At 44.8% G+C, this 19,730-nt stretch overlaps 1 protein-coding gene across 3 annotated transcripts; it reads right to left on the bottom strand.

Moving 5' to 3' along the window:
- Positions 1–5,085: 5,085 nt before the first annotated feature.
- LOC105007229 lies at positions 5,086–19,505 on the bottom strand. 3 transcript variants are annotated; one of them, XM_010866073.4, is made up of 5 exons: positions 19,410–19,505; positions 16,948–17,176; positions 7,970–8,100; positions 6,520–6,623; positions 5,086–5,430 (listed from the first exon to the last, which is right to left on the bottom strand). In XM_010866073.4, exons 2-5 carry the CDS (start codon positions 17,103–17,105, stop codon positions 5,239–5,241), a joined length of 585 nt encoding a protein of 194 aa, XP_010864375.2. In that variant the 5' UTR covers positions 17,106–17,176; positions 19,410–19,505; the 3' UTR covers positions 5,086–5,238. The 3 variants fall into 3 exon arrangements, with proteins under 3 accessions (XP_010864375.2, XP_028980350.1, XP_028980349.1); XM_029124517.2 differs by lacking the exon at positions 19,410–19,505 and adding an exon at positions 17,718–18,344; XM_029124516.2 differs by lacking the exon at positions 19,410–19,505 and having other exon boundaries at positions 16,948–17,699.
- Positions 19,506–19,730: the final 225 nt, after the last annotated feature.

The following is a 19,730-nucleotide window of genomic DNA, read 5'->3' as shown; positions in this document are numbered from 1 at the left end:
GAATTTGGCGTAAACAGAATGAGAACATGGATCCATCATGCCTTGTTACCACTGTGCAGGCTGGTGGTGGTGGTGTAATGGTGTGGGGGATGTTTTCTTGGCACACTTTAGGCCCCTTAGGGCCAATTGGGTATCGTTTAAATGCCATGGCCTACCTGAGCATTGTTTCTGGCCATCCCTTTATGACCACCATGTACCCATCTTCTGATGGCTACTTCCAGCAGGATAATGCACCATGTCACAAAGCTTGAATCATTTCAAATTGGTTTCTTGAACATGACAATGAGTTCACTGTACTGAAATGGCCCCCACAGTCACCAGATCTCAACCCAATAGAGCATCTTTGGGATGTGGTGGAATGGGAGCTTCGTGCCCTGGATGTGCATCTCACAAATCTCCATCAACTGCAAGATGCTATCCTATCAATATGGGCCAACATTTCTAAAGAATGCTTTCAGCACCTTGTTGAATCAATGCCACGTAGAATTAAGGCAGTTCTGAAGGCGAAAGGGGGTCAAACACAGAATTAGTATGGTTTTCCTAATAATCCTTTAGGTGAGTGTATGATCACATTATCCTCTTTATTTATAGCTCTGTGTGACTGTAGTTGTAGTGTTATGCCACCATTCATAATCTTATTTTACTGATGTATCTATGATATTCAATAACTATCGATTGCTGTCATACTTGTGTATATTACTGCCATTCTAGTCCTTGTTTATTTTATTTTGTATTGCATTGTTTATTTTGTACTTTTTCACATTTCAAATACTGTACATACATCTTCCGCTTCATCCAGGGCCGGGTCGCGGGGGCAGCAGTCTAAGCAGAGATGCCCAGACTTCCCTCTCCCCAGACACTTCCAGCTCTTCCGGGGGGACACTGAGGCGTTCCCAGGCCAGCCGGGAGACATAGTCCCTCCAGCGTGTCCTAGGTCTTCCCCAGGGTCTCCTCCCGGTGGGACGGGACCGGAACACCTTCCCAGGAAGGCGTTCCGGAGGCATCCGAAACAGATGCCCAAGCCACCTCAGCTGACCCCTCTCGATGTGGAGGAGCAGCGCCTCTACTCCGAGCTCCTCCCGGGTGACCGAGCTTCTCACCCTAAGGGATCGCCCAGCCACTCTGCGGAGAAAGCTTATTTCGGCCGCCTGTATCCGGGATCGTGTCCGGGATCTTGGCCGCCTGTACCCAAAGCTCATGACCATAGGTGAGAGTACGAACTTAGATTGACCGGTAAATCGAGAGCTTCGCCTTGCGGCTCAGCTCTTTCTTCACCACGACAGACCGATACATCGACCGCATTACTGCAGAAGCTGTACCGATCCGTCTGTCAATCTCCCGTTCCATCCTTCCCTCACTCCTTTACAAGACCCCTAGAACTCCTCCACTTGAGGTAGGCACTCTCCACCAACCTGAAGTGGGCAAGCCACCCTTTTCCGACTGAGGATCAAATACTGTAATTTTACTATATCTGTTGCTGGACAAATTTTCTTGTAATATTAGATTTTTAAAAATGTATTTCAATTAATTAAAATGTTTATTTTCTATGCTTGCTGTAAAATGCATGTTTTTTTGTATGCATCTTGCACTGTTTGAAATAAATTGTTTAGATTTTATTCAGTTCATTGTCATTTGTGTTATGACCAAAATTATTGCAAAGGATTATTATAAATAAAACCTAATATTGGGGCGTGAGGCATCCTGCTGGGTTCAGTGCATAAAGGCAGCTTGCTGCAATCAAGCCGCTGATCAGGGTATTGTTGGAAGGCATTGTCATGAAATCGGCCCACCGCCGGCCCGACTGTGATGAAAATAAAATTAAGTATGTGTTATTTTCTAGATCACAGAACATAAATCTGGATTACCTAAAAATCACAACCCTAAATGGTTCTTTTATAGAACATGTAACTTTTTATTACATGGGGAGGACTGACGATTGACAAGGGGAGGAATGACGATTGACAAGGGGAGGACTGACGATTGACAAGGGGAGGATTAAAGCTTAATCGGGGTGATGTTTGATAAGGGGAGAGCGGATACTTGACCAAAGGAGGGGTGACGTTTGACCGGGGTAGGGGTGATGACTGAGTAGGAGGAAGAACAGAGTTTCTGGGGAGGAATGATAATGTTCCTAATACAGATGCTGTAAACCAATTCTATGTCATTCACTCATACGCATCCACATGGCTCTTACCACAGTCCCGTAGGGAGGAAAGACCCGTACGGACCGTATCATTTACACACACACACACACAGCTGTGGGTCTGTCCTGGGTCTGTCCTGTGTCTACACACACTCCCACATGTCACCTTGCCAGGTAGTGCCTCTTGCACAAACACCCGTAGGTCCTTCACCGAAGCTGCTTTACCAGGTTGTGAGTCGATCACACACACGCCCCCGCAAACCATTGCCCCAGCTGCCTTACCAAAGGTAATTTGTGCGCACGATTTGTGCTGTCACACTGGACAGGAACTTATTTACAACCACCGTCTGCCCCCTTTGCCTGTACCGGGCTCTCTTCACTTAGACAATGACTTATTTACAACCACCAGCAAGCCTTTGCTGGGCTGTCCTTTACCAGACATTGACTTATATACAATATTGTAGCATGCATACAATGTATTGGATTCAAAAATGCTGTGTGCATTCAAGATTCAAGGTTCGTTACATTTGGGAAGACTCGTGATTGTATGGTCTGAATTACACAGCAAAAATGCTTACCTTTGTTCTGCGCACCGTTTGTGTAACTCAGTCCAACGTTTGTGTAACTCAGTCCAATCCCTTCCAGGTGGTTTAGTAAAGCAGCCATGTCTATGTCTTACTCCTGGCTAGCTCGCAAATTATGTAGTGGAAAATCAAGTCCACAACGACTAAAACAAATGCACTTCAACTCAAGAACTTGTTAATCCAATAGACTTTAATGAAAATCATAAAACAATGACAGAAGTTAAAGCCAGGTCCTTCAGCAGATACACTCCTAAACTATTAAAGACCTGACTGGCTTTATACAAAACTTTTACACATCAGGCTGACCATCCTTTTTGGGAGTCCCCTAGGGCGGGGCTCACCTCTTGTTCTCTGTCTCTTCCTGAGTGTCTTTAATTAAAACCACTAACTCATAATAACCTTATGGTTCATATTTGGGTCACACTTCCAATGAACTCAAAAAGGCCATAAATCTCAGGGTCATAAATGTCTAGACACAGGATGATGCTCTGTTGAGGAGACCACTCATGATGGCTCTCAGTACAGGATACACACATCATGATGATCATACACCCTCTGAGAGCTCATTGTCTGTGTGTTTGGGTGGATTACATCATTCAAGAACTCATTGTCTGTGTGTCTGGATTGCACATTTTCATAAAGCGAGTGATTATGCATGCATATCGATTTATTCATAAAGCATTTGCAATTTACAGAAAAGTCTGTCACAAAATACACATCACCTCAATGCAAACCAGCATTGAGGTGGAGTCCATGTAGCGGGAATTGTACGGGAATTAGCTGCGATAGGACTGAGTTTGCTTGGTATAATAGGCATGGAGTTTTTTTTTAATGTACAGTTACAGTGGGGAGAACAAGTATTTGATACACTGCCGATTTAGCAGGTTTTCCTACTTACAAAGCATGTAGAAGTCTGTAATTGTTTTCATAGATACACTTCAACTGTGAGAGACGGAATCTAAAAATCCAGAAACTCACATTGTATGATATTTAAATAATTAATTGGCATTTTATCGCATGACATAAGCATTTGATCACCTACCAACCAGTAAGAATTCCGGCTCTCACAGACCTGTTAGTTTGTCTTTAAGAAGCCCTCCTGTTCTCCACACCTGTATTAACTGCACCTGTTTGAAGTCGTTACCTGTAGAAAAGACACCTGTCCACACACTCAGTCAAACAGACTCCAACCTCTCCACAATGGCCAAGACCAGAGAGCTGTATAAGGATATCAGGGATAGAATTGTAGACCTGCACAAGGTTGGGATGGGATACAGGACAATAGGCAAGCAGCTTGGTGAGAAGGCAACAACTGTTGGCGCAATTATTAGAAAATGGAAGAAGTTTAAGATGACGGTCAATCTCCCTTGGTCTGGGGCTCCATGCAAGATCTCACCTCGTGGGGCATCAATGGTCATGAGGAAGGTGAGAGATCAGCCCAGAACTACACGGCAGGACCTGGTCAATGACCTGAAGAGAGAGGACCAAATCTCAAAGAAAACCATTAGTCATGGATTAAAATCCTGCAGTGCAGGCAAGGTCCCCCTGCTCAAGCCAGCGCATGTCCAGGCCCGTCTGAAGTTTGCCAAAGACCATCTGGATGATCCAGAGGAGGAATAAGAGAAGGTCATGTGGTCTGATGAGACAAAAATCGAGCTTTTTGGTCTAAACTCCACTCGCCGTGTTTGAAGGAAGAAGAGGGATGAGTACAACCCCCCAAGAACACCATCCCAACCATGAAGCATGGAGGTGGAAACATCATTCTTTGGGGATGCATTACTGCAAAGGGGACAGGACGACTGCACCGTATTGAAGGAAGGATGGATGGGGCCATGTATCGCAAGATCTTGGCCAACAACCTCCTTCCCTCAGTTAGAGCATTGAAGATGGGTCGTGGCTGGGTCTTCCAGCATGACAACGACCCCAAACACACAGCCAGGGCAACTAAGGAGTGGTTCCGTAAGAAGCATCTCAAGGTCCTGGAGTGGCCTAGCCAGTCTCCAGACCTGATCCCAATAGAAAATCTTTGGAGGGAGCTGAAAGTCTGTATTGCCCCGCGACAGCCCCGAAACATGAAGGATCTGGAGAAGGTCTGTATGGAGGAGTGAGCCAAAATCCCTGCTGCAGTGTGTGCAAACCTGGTCAAGAACTACAGGAAACCTATGATCTTTGTAATTGCAAACAAAGGTTTCTGTACCAAATATTAAGTTCTGCTTTTCTGACGTATCAAATACTTATGTCATGGAATTTTAATTACTTAAAAATCATATAATGTGATTTTCTGGATTTTTGTTTTAGATTCCACCACTCACATTTGAAGAGTACCCTAATAAAAAATTACAGACTTCTACATGCTTTGTAAGTGGGAAAACCTGCAAAATCGGCAGTGTATCAAATACTCCCCACTGTATATGCCAGCTAGCTGCGATGGACTGTCAGTTCACAAAACTTGAGCAACTAACAATCCTATCACCACTAGTTGCTTTACAATGTAGGTTTGGATACATTTTTTCATTTGGACTCTAATTCATTAAGTCTAAATTTCACTGGATTTTGGCCGACGGTGACCTTGTCTTTCTCAAGGCAGAGGTACTTTCCAGGTTCTGCCACAGATCTTAGGTACCCCCATTCCCCAGTCTTTTTATCCCACATGAACAGGCATCTCTCATCTGGCAAATTGGTATTCTCCTTTTTATTAAGTAGCTGGGGAGTAAAAAAAAAAAAAAGAGGAAAAGTTAGTACGCACACCTTCGTTGTCTGTCCTATGACTGGAAGTTTGAATCACATTGAATATTATAAAAATGGGAGTTCTGAATAGATGGGAGCTCTTGGCTCAGAATAGATACATTTATTTTAGAAAGCACAGTTCAGTTGTTACAAAAGACTTAAACAAACACCCAGCCTGAAACTCCAAAGTCCAAGCAACAACAAGATATGATGCACAGTAGCGAGGGAGAACTCCGTAAAGCCTTGTGACAGTCCAGCATCCTGTCCAGGGGCTTTATTTAACTTGTACATCCATTTGTTTTACACAACGGAAATGGTGTCTGGCCTTACTGGCTGTTCTGGCTATTAATCATGTCCACCAGCTGAACCTTTAACAATGAGTCTTGGAACAGGGTTAAAGGAAGTGGCAAGAAGTGAGATAAGACAAGTATGTAGGAGTGAGATTATCATGCTTTTTTTATTCTTGAAAGTGTGTTCGCCACCCATAAGGCCCTCATTTCATTTCAAGTGCAGTGTTTATTGGTTGTATTTAGCTCAAAAAGACATCTCCATAGCCATAGCTTTTTGCTACGTTCCTGCTGTTTTAAAGGTGCCTTAAGTAAGTGCTAGACCACTGTTTCTGTACACAGGTAAGACAAGGGGGCTATAAAAATTAAACGACTCTGAAATCCATAGACAGAGCTACAGTATGGATGCAAGACAAGACCATCCCATGTATCAGAGACGTACAATTCTAGTTTTAACCTCATTTTGGGCTATACAGTTTGTTTACAATTACATTGTTTACAGATATTGGAGGTAAACAAGCTTCCTCTATTTTGGTTTTTGATAAAGATTGAACTAAGGGGGTCCCCAGAAGAATATGCAATATTCTTGAATATTCAGTTGGAGTACAGTCTAAAAGAAATCACTTGGCTGTGATCCTGATATTAAGTACCAAAACAAATTGCCAAAACTGCCAGAAAGGCATATGTGGGTTCTTAGCTAAGTTTTGTAGTCCAATAGAAAGAATACAATGTATTAAGGACAGTAAAGTGGAGGTTCTGAAATACAGTATAGGCGTACCTTTATGTCGTCCTCCTCGACAACGAAGAACAACTGTTCTGTTTCAAACTCAAAACAGAACGCCAGCTTAATTTCATTTAGTTCTGGGCAATGGTAGACAATGACTGAAATGAGAAATAACAAAACAATGTTTAAATAAGTCAAGAAATATAAAAGTGTGTGTACTTTGTCTCTGCCACAGGGGAGCAGATAATAAAAGGGGCCATTTGTAGAAAGTATTCAAATGTAAAATAAGATAATGTCCATATACCGGCAGTAAAAGTGTTATGATAGTGTTTCACAACATGTATTCACCATAAAATATTGTCGGTGCATATACAAGTGTTGGTCAACAAAAAGGCTTCTGTTGTCAAATGAAAATTCTGCACCCTCTCTTCCCTCTCAGTAGAGATGGGATAATCTCGATAAAACCATAGATTAGGAACAGCAGACAGGGCAAAGAAAAACCCATTGTAATTTCCTGGTTGTTAAAATTCTAGGCAGTTCTCTCAAACTCTGTTCAAGTGACAAAACAAGCGTTGAATAATGTTTGGAATCATTGTGCCATTTATATAGCTTTTTATATTTTTTTGAAATATCCAAAAAGCAATAATAATTACAGCTTTTGTAAACTGGACACCCGAAAAGGAAATTGTGGTATTTACTGTATTTCAACTAACTTCCACAAGTGGGAGTAAACCGTTACTTCATTTCTAAGATAAATTTAATGAAACTGGGTTCTAGTTGATCTCCGTTTAAACAACAGTATAATTTGCTTGCAAAGCAGTAATTTCTCATTGTTTTCACACACAATGCAAATGCTAAGCACATTTTGGCAAAACAATGCAAAACTCTTGAGTAAATCGTGTTCATTTTGTTTTACATTTGGTCACAACTTATACAAACTCTTCCCTTGAACGTCAACTTTTTCTGCACATATACAAAACGTAGTTTCACAATGTTCAATCAGCGATCAGTTCTTATTCCTGCATAATAGGGGCCTCCTAGAGATGCAATTTGCAGAATGGACCAAGCATGGCGAAGGGAAGAGGGCTACATGGTAGAGCACCTGCTCAAAGGGGAATATAATTGCCACTTATATAATTTCCGATTATTGACCATGTTGTCTGTCATTGCTTTTCCATGAATGAGGTTGGGCAGGTCAACTGTGGGTTCAAGAATGACATGAGGTGTGACAGGTCAAATAGGGGGCAGTGCATAAGAGCCAGCAGCAGCCCCGCTCATGACATGAGGAATGGGCCATCAGGCACACACCATTTGAATTTCAGTATTACAGAACTGTATTAAGTACCAGTGAATGTTTAAAATACATTAACTAATTTGAAAGTGAATTCCTACAAAAATCCACAAGCTGACAAAACAAACAAATTTAGAATCTGTCCTGAAAAGACAAGTCACTTTTTCTGAAATCACTGTAAAACCTTATTTAATAGCATTAAATATATTCTACCTTCATGGTCTGTAAGGGCATTTTTCATTACAGACTTGACAAAAATGTAGTGTTTTGATTCGAAGTCCGTAGTGACTGTAGCAATCTTTCCTTTTGGCACTTCCATTGTGACATGTCTCTGCCAGGTTTGCCTGTAAAACAACAAAAAGGTTAATTTAGAAAACGTGGTGTGTAGAAATATTGAAAGGTAGAATAGTCCCTACACGCATGGCTAAGAGCTTAGATAAGAGCTTCACATTAACACAAAGCAAACTAATAGCACGATAGCTTGCAAAGGACAGATGTAAGGTCCCTGCCTGAGGGGACTGTTCCACTTCGTGTTTTCTGTTTGTCCTTGTCTTGTCCTTGTATGGTCTTCCCTTTTCTTGTTTTAGTTAATCGGTGTATTCATTCCCCTCCATGAACTGCCACCTTAACGTGGTGGAGGGGTTTGAGTACCCGAGTGACCCTAGGAGCTACGTTGTCTGGGGCTATATGCCCCTGGTAGGGTCTCCCAAGGCAAACAGGTCCTAGGCGACGGGTCAGACTAAGAGCGGTTCAAAACCCCCTTAAGGATGAAAACAATTATGAGTTCCGTGACGTCGCCCGGTATGGCGCAGCCAGGGCCCCACCCTGGAGCCAGGCCGGGCTCAGCCCAAAGGAGCGACGTGGGGATGAACACTTCACCACTCTGGAGTTGCCCATGGTGAGAGGCGGCGGGCTGGTGTGGGTTTGCTTATAGCTCCCCAGCTCTGCCGCCAAGTGCTGGAGTTTACCCCGGTGAACGAGAGGGTCGTTTCCCTGCGCCTACGGGTCGGGGATAGGTCTCTCACTGTTGTTTGTGCCTACGGGCTGAACGGCAGTGCAGAATACCCGACCCGAGTCTCTGGGAGGGGTGCTGGAAATTGCTCTGACTGGGGACTCTATCGTTCTACTGGGGGACTTCAATGCCCACGTTGGCAACAACAGTGACACCTGGAGGGGCGTGATTGGGAGGAACGGCCCCCCTGATCTGAACCCGAGCGGTGTTCAGTTATTGGACTTCTGTGCTGGTCATAGTTTGTCCATAACGAACACCATGTTCGACTTTGTTGTCGTTTCATCTGACCTGCGGCCGTATGTCTTGGACACTCGGGTGAAGAGAGGGGCGGGGCTGTCAACTGATCACCACCTGGTGTTGAGTTGGATCCGATGGCGGGGAGGAAGCTGGACAGACTCGGTAGGCCCAAGCGTACTGTAAGGGTCTGCTGGGAACGTCTGGCCGAGTGTCCTGTCAGAGAGATCTTTAACTCCCACCTCCTGCAGAGTTTCGACTGGATCCCGAGGGAGGCTGGAGATATTGAGTCCAAGTGGACCATGTTCTCCACCGCCATTGTCGAAGCGGCTGCTCGGAGCTGTGGCCGTAAGGTCTCCGGTGCCTCTCGAGGAGGCAATCCCCGAACCCGGTGGTGGACACCGGAAGTAAGGGATGCCATCAAGCTGAAGAAGGAGTCCTATCAGGCCTGGTTGGCTTGTGGGACTCCTGAGGCAGCTGATGGGTACGGGTCGTCTGGCCTCGAAGAGATTCTGGCAAACCGTCCGGCACCTCAGGAGAGGGAAACAGTGCCCTACCAACGCTGTTTACAGTAGAGGTGGGCAGCTGTTGACCTCAATTGGGGATGTCGTCGGGCGGTGGAAGGAGTACTTCGAGGATCTCCTCAATCCCGCTGTCACGTCTCCCATTGAGGAAGCAGAGGATGAGGGCTCAGAGGTGGACTTGTCCATCACCCAGGCTGAAGTCACAGAGGTGGTCAAGAAACTCCTCGGTGGCAAGGGACCGGGGGTGGATGAGATCCGCCCTGAGTACCTCAAGTCTCTGGATGTTGTGGGGCTGTCTTGGTTGACACACCTGTGCAACATTGCGTGGCGGTCAGGGACAGTGCCTCTGGGATGGCAGACCGGGGTGGTGGTCCCTCTTTTTAAGAATGGGGACCGGAGGGTGTGTTCCAACTATAGGGGGATCACACTTCTCAGCCTCCTTGGGAAAGCCTATGCCAGGGTTCTGGAGAGGAGAATATGGCCGATAGTAGAACCTCAGTTTCAGGAGGAACAGTGTGGTTTTCGTCCGGGCCGTAGAACACTGGACCAGCTCTATACCCTCTACGGGGTGTTGGAGGGTTCATGGGAGTTTGCCCAACCAATCCACATGTGTTTTGTGGATTTGGAGAAGGCATTCGACTGTGTCCCTCGTGGCATCCTATGGAGAGTGCTTCGGGAATATGGGGTCCTGGGTCCTTTGCTAAGGGCTGTCAGGTCCCTGTACGACCGAAGCAGGAGCTGGTCCGCATTGCCGGCAGTAAGTCAGACTTGTTCCCAGTGCATGTTGGACTCCGGCAGGGCTACCCTTTGTCACCGGTTCTGTTCTTTTTATGGACAGAATTTCTAGGCGCAGCCAGGGGCCGGAGGGTGTCAGGTTTGGGGACCACACGATTTCGTCTCTGCTCTTTGCGGATGATGCTGTCGTGTTGGCCCCTTCAAACCAGGACCTTCAGCATGCACTGGGACGGTTTGCAGCCGAGTGTGAAGCGGTGGGGATGAGAATCAGTACCTCCAAATCCGAGGCCATGGTCCTCAGTCGGAAAAGGGTGGCTTGCCCACTTCAGATTGGTGGAGAGTGCCTGCCTCAAGTGGAGTATCTAGGGGTCTTGTTCACGAGTGAGGGAAGGATGGAACGGGAGATTGACAGACGGATCGGTGCAGCTTCTGCAGTAATGCGGTCGGTGTATCGGTCTGTCATGGTCAAGAAAGAGCTGAGCCACAAGGCGAAGCTCTTGATTTACCGGTCAATCTACGTTCCTACTCTCAACCTATGGTCATGAGCTTTGGGTCATGACCGAAAGGACAAGATCCTGGATACAGGCGGCCGAAATGAGCTTTCTCCGCAGGGTGGCTGGGTGATCCCTTAGAGATAGGGTGAGAAGCTTGGTCACCCGGGAGGAGCTCAGAGTAGAGCCGCTGCTCCTCCACATCGAGAGGGGTCAGCTGAGGTGGCTTGGGCATCTGTTTCGGATGCCTCCTGAACGCCTTCCCGGGAAGGTGTTCCGGTCCCGTCCCACCGGAAGGAGACCCCGGGGAAGACCAAGGACACGCTGGAGGGACTATGTCTCCCAGCTGGCCTGGGAACGCCTCGGTGTCCCCCCGGAAGAGCTGGAGGAAGTGTCTGGGGAGAGGGAAGTCTGGGCATCTCTGCTTAGACTGCTGCCCCCGCGCCCCGGCCCCGGATAAGCGGAAGATGATGGATGGATGGTATATTCATTTCACTTGTGTTTAGCCACCACCTGTTTCTGTTCTCCTCATTTGTCTGTGTATTTAGTTCAGCCATTTTCTCCCTGTCGCTGTTGGTCATTGTGCTTGTGTGCCTGTTATGTTTTGTGAACTCCTGAACTCCTGAAACCCTGAGTATTCTGTAGTGCCCGGCACTCCGTTTTGCTTTCCTTGTTTTTGTCTATTAAAAGGAAACGCTTCGACATTCTGCCTGCCTCCGTCTCTCTTTTTTTTTTTTTTTGTCCAGGCCCGTCTGAAGTTTGCCAATGACCATCTGGATGATCCAGAGGAGGAATGGGAGATGGTCATGTTGTCTGATGAGACAAACATAGAGCTTTTTGGTCTAAACTCCACTCGCTGTGTTTGGAGGAAGAAGAAGGAGGAGTACAACCCCAAGAACACCATCCCAACCGTGAAGCATGGAGGTGGAAACATCATTCTTTGGGGATGCTTTTCTGCAAAGGGGACAGGACGATTGCACCGTATTGAGGGGAGGATGGATGGGGCCATGTATCGTGAGATCTTGGCCAACAACCTCCTTCCCTCAGTAAGAGCATTGAAGATGGGTCATGGCTGGGTCTTCCAGCATGACAACAACCCCAAACACACAGCCAGGGCAACTAAGGAGTGGCTCCGTAAGAAGCATCTCAAGGTCCTGTAGTGGCTTAGCCGGTCTCCAGGCTTGAACCCAATAGAAAATCTTTGGAGGGAGCTAAAAGTCTGTATTGCCTAGCCAAAACCCCAAAAACCTGAAGGATCTAGAGAAGGTCTGTATGGAGGAGTGGGCCAAAATCCCTGCTGCAGTGTGTGCAAACCTGGTCAAGAACTACAGGAAATGATATGATAAAAATTACAGACCTCTACATGCTTTGTGAGTGGGAAAACCTGCAAAATCACCAGTGTATCAAATACTTGTTCTCCCCACTGTAGCTTCATCTCTCATCTCAACTCATCTTCATCCGCTTATCCGGTATCGGGTCACAGGGGCAGCAGCTCCAACAGGGGACCCCAAACTTCCCTTTCCCGAGCCACATTTGCCAGCTCTGACTGGGGGATCCTGAGTCGTTCCCAGGCCAGTGTCGAAATATAATCTCTCCACCTAGTCCTGGGCCTACCCCAAGTTCTCCTCCCAGCTGGACGTGCCTGGAACACCTCCCTAGGGAGACGTCCTGGGGGCATCCATACCAGATGCCCGAACCACCTCAACTGGCTCCTTTCGATGCAAAGGAGCAGCGGCTCTACTCCGAGTTCCTCACAGATGGCTGAGCTTCTCACCCTATCCTATGCCTTCCAGCCCAGCTCTCTTTTCGTCACAACGGTGCGGTAAAGCGAATGCAATACTGCCCCCGCTGCTCCGACTCTCCGGCCAATCTCCCGCTCCATTGTCCCCTCACTCGCGAACAAGACCCTGAGATACTTGAACTCCTTTACTTGGGGTAACGCCTCATTCCCTACCTGTAGGAAGCACTCCATCGGTTTCCTGTTGAGAACCATGGCCTCAGATTTAGAGGTGCTAATCCTCATCCCAACCGCTTCGCACTCGGCTGCGAACAGGTCCAGAGACAGACCAATGATGCCATCAGGACCACATCATCCACAAAAAGCAGCGATGAGATCCCCAACCCACCGAACTGCAACCCCTCCCCACCCCGACTACGCCTCAATATCCTGTCCATAAAAGTTACAAACAGGATTGGTGACAAACGCAGCCCTGGCGGAGGCCAACCCCCACCTGGAACGAGTCCGACTTACTACAGAGAACCCGAACACAGCTCTCACTTTGGACGTACAGGGATTGGATAGCCCTCAGGAGGGACCTCCTCACCCCATACTCCCGCAGCACCTCCCACTGTATCTCCCGGGGGACCCGGTCATATGCCTTCTCCAGATCCACAAAACACAAGTAAACTGGATGGGCATATTCCCAGGCCCCCTCCATATCCATACTATCTGCCGAACCCTCCTTTCCAGTACCTTTGAGTAGACTTTCCCAGGGAGGCTGAGAAGTGTGATACCCCTGTAATTGGCACACACCCGTCTTGTCCCCCTTTTTGAACAGGGGAACCACCACCCCGATCTGCCACTCCTTTGGCACTTTCCCCGACTCCCACGCAATGTTGAAGAGGTGTGTCATCCAAGACATCCCCTCCACACCCAAAGCTTTCAACATTTCTGGACGGATCTCGTCAATCCCCGGAGCTTTGCCACTGTGGAGTTGTTTGACTACCTCATTGACTTCTGCCATGGAGATTGACGATGCTTCCCCATCAGCCTCCAGCTCTGCCTCCACTATAGAGGGCGTGTTAGTGGGATTTAGGAGTTCCTCAAAGTGTTCCTTCCATCGCCTAATTACCTCCTCAGCTTGGATAGTTCCCCATTTTCCCCTCCTGAGAAAGCGGACGGTTATCCAGAAACACCTTGGTGCCGACCGAAAGTCCTTCTCCATGGCTTCCCCAAACTCCTCCCACACCCGCTGTTTTGCCTCTTTCACAGCCGAGGTCGCAGCCCTTCGGGTCTGTCGGTACACTGCAACCGTCTCCGGAGTCAGTCGGATGGCTTCCCTGACCACCGGTGTCCACCAGGGAGGAGCCAGACTAAGAATGGTTCAAACAACCCCTATGTACAAACGAGGAAGAGGAGGAGTTACCCTGCCCGGAGGAAGCCCGGAGCCCCCATCTGGAGCCAGGCCCAGAGGGAGGGCTCGCCGGCGAGCGCTTGGTGGTTTGCCACGGAGCCCGGTGAGGCATAGCCCGAAAAAGCAACGTGGCAACCCCTCTCCATCCTATGGGCCCACCACTCATGGGAGGAACCGCTGGGGTCGAGTATGCTGCCATATGGGTGGCAGTGAAGGCCAGACCCTCGACGGACCAGACCCGGGCGGCAGGGGCTGGCTCTGGGGACGTGGATCGTCACCTCTCTGTGGGGGGAAGGAACTTGTGAGGGAGGTGGAGCGCAATCAGTTAGATCTGGTGGGGCTTACATCCACACACAGTCATGGTTCTGGAACCGTACTGCTGGATAGGGGGTGGACTTTATTCTTCTCTGGAGTTGCCCAGGGTGTAAGGCGCCGAGCGGGGGTTGGGATACTCACAAGCCCCCGGCTGAGTGCCGCTATGTTGGAGTTTACCCCAGTGGATGAGAGGGTCGCCTCCCTACGCCTACGGGTTGTGGGGGGGGAATCTCTGACTGTTGTTTGTGCATATCCCCCGAACAGCAGTTCGGAGTATTTGGCCTTCTTGGAGAGTCCTGTATGAGGCTTCAGTAGGGGACTTCATAATTCTGCTGGGGGACTTCAACGCACACGTGGGCAATGATGGAGACACCTGGAGAGGCGTGATAGGGAGGAACGGCCTCCCTGATCTGAACTTGAGTGGTCGTTTGTTGTTGTTGAGTTCTGTGCTAGTCATGGATTATCTATAACAAACACCATGTGTTTGCTCATAAGTGTACGTGGTACCAGAGCACCCTAGGCGAAGGTCGATGATTGATTTTGTGATCGTGTTATCAGATCTGAGACCGCATGTTTTGGACACTCGGGTAAAGAGAGGGGTGGAGCTGTAACTGTAGCTACAGCTCCGAAAAAAATTAGGAGACCACTGCACCTTTTTCTTTCCTTTCCAAAAAAGTTGAAGTTTTGAGTGAGGAACAGAAGGGTTATTATTAAGAGACCACTGCAAATTGAACGCTTCTGTTCCTCACTCAAAACTTTCCTTTTCACCTTTTTTGGAAAGGAAAGAAAAAGATGCAGTGGTCTCTTAATGTTTTCAGGAGCTGTATTGTTGGTTACCGCTGATATTATAGAGATTGCTAAAATGCTACTTGTTCTCTGAACATTTACCCTTCCTACTGGTGCCATTCAGAATTAATCAGTAATTACAGTAAGTAAATATACATTGTGTCCCATTTCTAAAATGGCATCAAACTGACAATTAGATGTAGTAACAGACAAACCAGAAACAATAAGAGAAAAATGTCATTCTCAACAGCATAATAATAGCATTGTATTTTTTTTTTTATGCTGTCATCAATGCTGCCGGAATTCCCCATAATGACTAAGTGAAAACATGTTTCTCACATTTTGAAATGTGTGAAATTTTTATTATATCTCATACATATCTCATGCGTTAATCATACCCTTTGCCATGACACATCACAAATTGAGCTCAGATGCATATGCTGTCCATTGATCAAACTTAAGGTGTGTATTAAGTTTGTAGGTGTCGCGATGTAACGGTATTGACGTGATATTTAAAATGAAATATTGATATGATGTTAATAATACATATATGATAATATCGTATTCACTAGGTGGGACTGAAGTTGTATTTTTCCAAAAACTTTTGATATCTTATTCATGTCAGATATAGTATGTCAAACAAGAAGACAGGACTTATGCACTGATGTTGAAATCCATTCGTTAGCCCCACTAAAACCCCCGGTACAGGTCCACAAAGAGGCAACGTTTGTTTGCCTATTCACATGAGGAAAATTAAATTTTTCCAAAAAACCCTCTTGGTTTTTCCATAGCTTATTCATGGACAAACAATGCTTGAACTACGAGTCTGGACCTATACACTAGTGTTTTAATTAACGCCTTTTTGTATCCTATTTACTAGGCAAATGTTCTGTATTTTTCCTCTCAGTATTAGGCCTCTTGGATCTTTTGTTTATCAGTTCATCTGGTTGCCTTTTCATAATCCAATAAATTTTTCTCAAATCCTGCCCTCACACATGGCACTTAAGGTAGCCGATTACATGTATCATTAAATATACTGTATTTTTAATATAACAAATTCCACTTCAATCAAAGCAATCATTTAACAATGAATTGGGAACACTCAAAAGCAGCAAATGACAGCCTAATCTGAGCTACGTGGATGTCAGCTCCGCTTAAACGTTGCTTTAGGTAAGTGTAATTTTTCTTTTTGTACACTCATTTTTCTATTTGTACAGTTATGGATACAGACTCTCTCCATCTTCTTTTGGCCACGAAAATCGTGTAGTGAAAATCTGATATCATGACAGCCCTAATGTGAATACCTCAAATTAATGCTGCACTTTAAACCCATATTCATTATTTAACTGTAACTTAAATATATTTCGGTAGACAACCAAAATAACAAAACTTGTATCAGTGTCAAATTATTTCTGGACCTAACTGTAATTCCCACCCTGTTGGCCGAAATCCTATTGCTGCTTCTCATTCTGTATAAACTTCGGGTGGACCCTGTCCCCTCACCCTTTTTAATGTATCATTACCTAAAAGAGTTAAGTAATGTTCCATTTAAAAAGGGGACAGCTGTCAGAAAGGGCCAAAAACAAATCTTGCATATAACCAGAAACAATGTTCCTGGGAAACAATGGCATGGGATCATAAGAATGTTCTTAGGTCATTGACAAAATAAGATATAGTAATACAATTAATAACACTGGCCAACAAAAAATAATTTTTGGAATGTTTCCTTAACTTCATTAATCAAATCTTACTAATTTTGGGGTGAGAAAAAGGAATATGACAAAGAAAAATCTTTATTAGCTCTAGTTTCTGTGATATACAATACGTGGAAATATTTTATTTTAACGTATTAAGAGAAAACGATAAATTTGAATTACATATGCCAACATCATTGAAAGTGCATTTTAAATTTCTATAATGTCAGTTATATTCTAAGAGTTCTACATTGATGGATGAATACCTGGCAGGTGGTTCGGTGTGAAGAGAATCATGTGGTGGCTTCATGAGATCGTTTTCTTTTGGCTTGCCAAAAGTAAATTCCGGAGCATTCCTACACACAGACCAGCAGTAATCCATAAGTATAGCTTCATTCCAATGGCCCTGATATCTTTGTTCCATTGCAGAAATATCCTGATGGAATCTTTCTCCGTGTTCATCACTGACAGCTCCACAACTAGGAGGGAAAAAGTCTAGGTGGGAGTGGAGAAAATGGATTTTAAGGGACATATTGCATCCTAGTTGATGGTATTTTTCCAGAAGTACTGTCACCAACTGAGTGTAGTTATCATCTCTTTTGTTGCCTAAGAATCCATGTATAACTCCCTTTAAGGCTTCCCAAGCTTCCTTTTCTTTCCCCTCCAAAACTCGTCAAATGCAGGATCCTTTACAAGTTGTCGAATTTGTGGCCCAACAAAAATACCTTCCTTAACATTTCCATCACTCAATCTAGGAAATTTGTCTCTTAAGTACTTAAAGGCCTGTCCTTCCTGGTTAAGTACTTAAAGGGCTGTCATGTTTGCATAAGTCTCCTTCATGTAAACTGCATGACCAACAGGAATAGAACGAAGACGGTTGCCATTGTGAAGTAATACAGCTTTCAAACTAAGCTTGGAGGAGGCTATGAATAGCCTCCATTTAGTTGGATCATGGTTCAAATTCAAACATTTCATCAAGCCATTAATATCGCAGCAAACAACCAGATTTTTTTTCTCAAAAAAAGGAATCAGATACCTCTGACGTTCTCTGTAATGTGAGACCCTGACATCACGTTCAAGAAGATTCCATTGCTGTAGTCTTGACCCTAGAAGTTCTGCCTTCTCCTTTGACACGTCAAGGTCTCGAATGAGATCACTCAATTCTGCTTGACTCAGTCGGTGCGGTGTATCATCTTTTACCCCAAAATCTGGGTCATGGGATGTGGAAGGCTTGTTGGGTTCTTCTTCTTCCACACTGTCTTCATTTTCTACTTCAAGCTCATAATGTTGAGGTGGAGTAGGAACTGGTAAACTATCTGAATGTGGAATAGGTCGAATAGCAGATGGAAGATTTGGGTATTGAACTGTTCCTCTTTTCTACATTGACAATCCTGCCTTTATAGGTGGAGTCAAGCAGAAGTAGCAGTCATCTATATGGTTTGTAGGCTCCCGCCAAACCATAGGCACAGCAAAAGCCATAGATCGTCTTTTATTTTTCAGCCATTCTCAAAGTATAACTGAAGAAGAGTTGCAACATATATGTGGAGCCCATGATTTATCCTGGTCCCCTACCTTCATACCAAAAAAATGCTGATAGGCAGTCTTCACAAGAGGCGTCAGATTGCGTTTCTGTGACGAAAATGTTATTTCACCACATATGTAACAGAAATTATTCACTAAATTTACAAATTTTCGTGGCATTTTGATATAACAAATTTTACACTTCAAAACAATTATGTTTATAACCTACAAAACATCTGGGGAACATTCTGTTATGTCAGTTGAGAGGTGTGAAAACTCTAAAAACTCTAAAAAATTACGTCACTGTATCTCCAAAGCAAGAGCTAATCGGTCATTTTTATAGTGATTTTTGAATTTCAGCAGATGGAAATACATAACAATACGCTAATTTTGAGCTCAAAACATTTTCAATGTTGGCCAGTGTAATTATTCAAGAAAGTCAAAGTTTAGACAATGTAATTCAATAAAATAACCATAACAGCATGTAATATTGCAGACAAAACCTTTCATAATCTGTATTAAACAAATTATTCAGGAAACTATCTCATCTTAAAAATAGCCATGCATCCAATCAAGGACACAGGAGTTTCATATTGGGGGGACACATTTAAAACGTTTGCAAAATGTTCTTATTATTGTGGGGTGGACCAATTTATCTGCTTCTAACATAGGGAGGGACATGTCCCCACCGTCCCCACACCCATGCATTCAATATCCAGATTAGATTAGTTATCCCTGTTTAAACGAATCCTTTAGGATTTTCTGGTAGGATCTGGAAATATTCTCTAGGAATCCTATAAGTTTTCATATTGGATGATGTTCGAATGGAAGTCCTGAAAGGGAAGTAGAAATGTAAAGTAATTCTTTCTTCTTTTTTTTATAAAAGCTATAACAACCCCCCAAAATGAAACCTATAGATAGTATCGGCTCCTAGATAGGGAAATCGGAAAATCTACATGAAAACGCCAATAAGAAACCTAAATCATGATAGATCATGATAGTCTTAAATATTTTTTCTAGAGTAGTTTCTTTGATCAGTATTCAAAACGATTACGCGGTTTGTATCACTTTCTGCAAATAAAAACCAAATAGCTTCAGAACGAATAACAATGCCAACTTTTCCTTAAGACACATGTTCTAAAGCAATTTAGCTGATCAATAACAAGTCACAAAAGAGAGAAAGTGCGAGAAAGAGTAATTGACATACATTTTCTGTTGACCTCGTCAAAAAATGCGGAATAGATTAAGTCCGATGCTAAAATGCGGTTGCAAATGCTTGATCACCGTCTCTGTAGGTGTCTATAATGCATCTGCGTCTTGTGAGCAACATTTCGGGTCACGAAAATCTGGAATTTTTCAAAATAAAAGAGACCAACGAATTACTTAAAAACTGAGATAAATGTAGTTTATTAATTGTTTGAGAACATGTACCTCTCAAAACATTGACAACAATTCAAATATGATCATATTTAAGAGTCATTTCGATAAAAAGTGGGTGTTAGTGGGTGTTAAAACACGTTCCAAGGGT

Source organism: Esox lucius, chromosome 13 (genome assembly GCF_011004845.1).
Source record: "Esox lucius isolate fEsoLuc1 chromosome 13, fEsoLuc1.pri, whole genome shotgun sequence".
Classification (NCBI taxonomy): Eukaryota; Metazoa; Chordata; class Actinopteri; order Esociformes; family Esocidae; genus Esox; species Esox lucius.
This window is presented reverse-complemented; position numbering and strand designations above follow the sequence as displayed.

What these genes read in the sequence shown, in the direction of transcription:
- LOC105007229 (XM_029124516.2), bottom strand. Translation starts at nt 17,213, where the DNA reads ATGTCCCTTAAAATCCATTTTCTCCACTCCCACCTAGACTTTTTCCCT. An exon ending in TGCCCTTACAGACCATGAAG is followed by an intron (nt 6,624 to 7,969) that starts GTAGAATATATT and finishes TTCTCATTTCAG; the next exon opens with TCATTGTCTACCATTGCCCA. An exon ending in TCGAGGAGGACGACATAAAG is followed by an intron (nt 5,431 to 6,519) that starts GTACGCCTATAC and finishes TTTACTCCCCAG; the next exon opens with CTACTTAATAAAAAGGAGAA.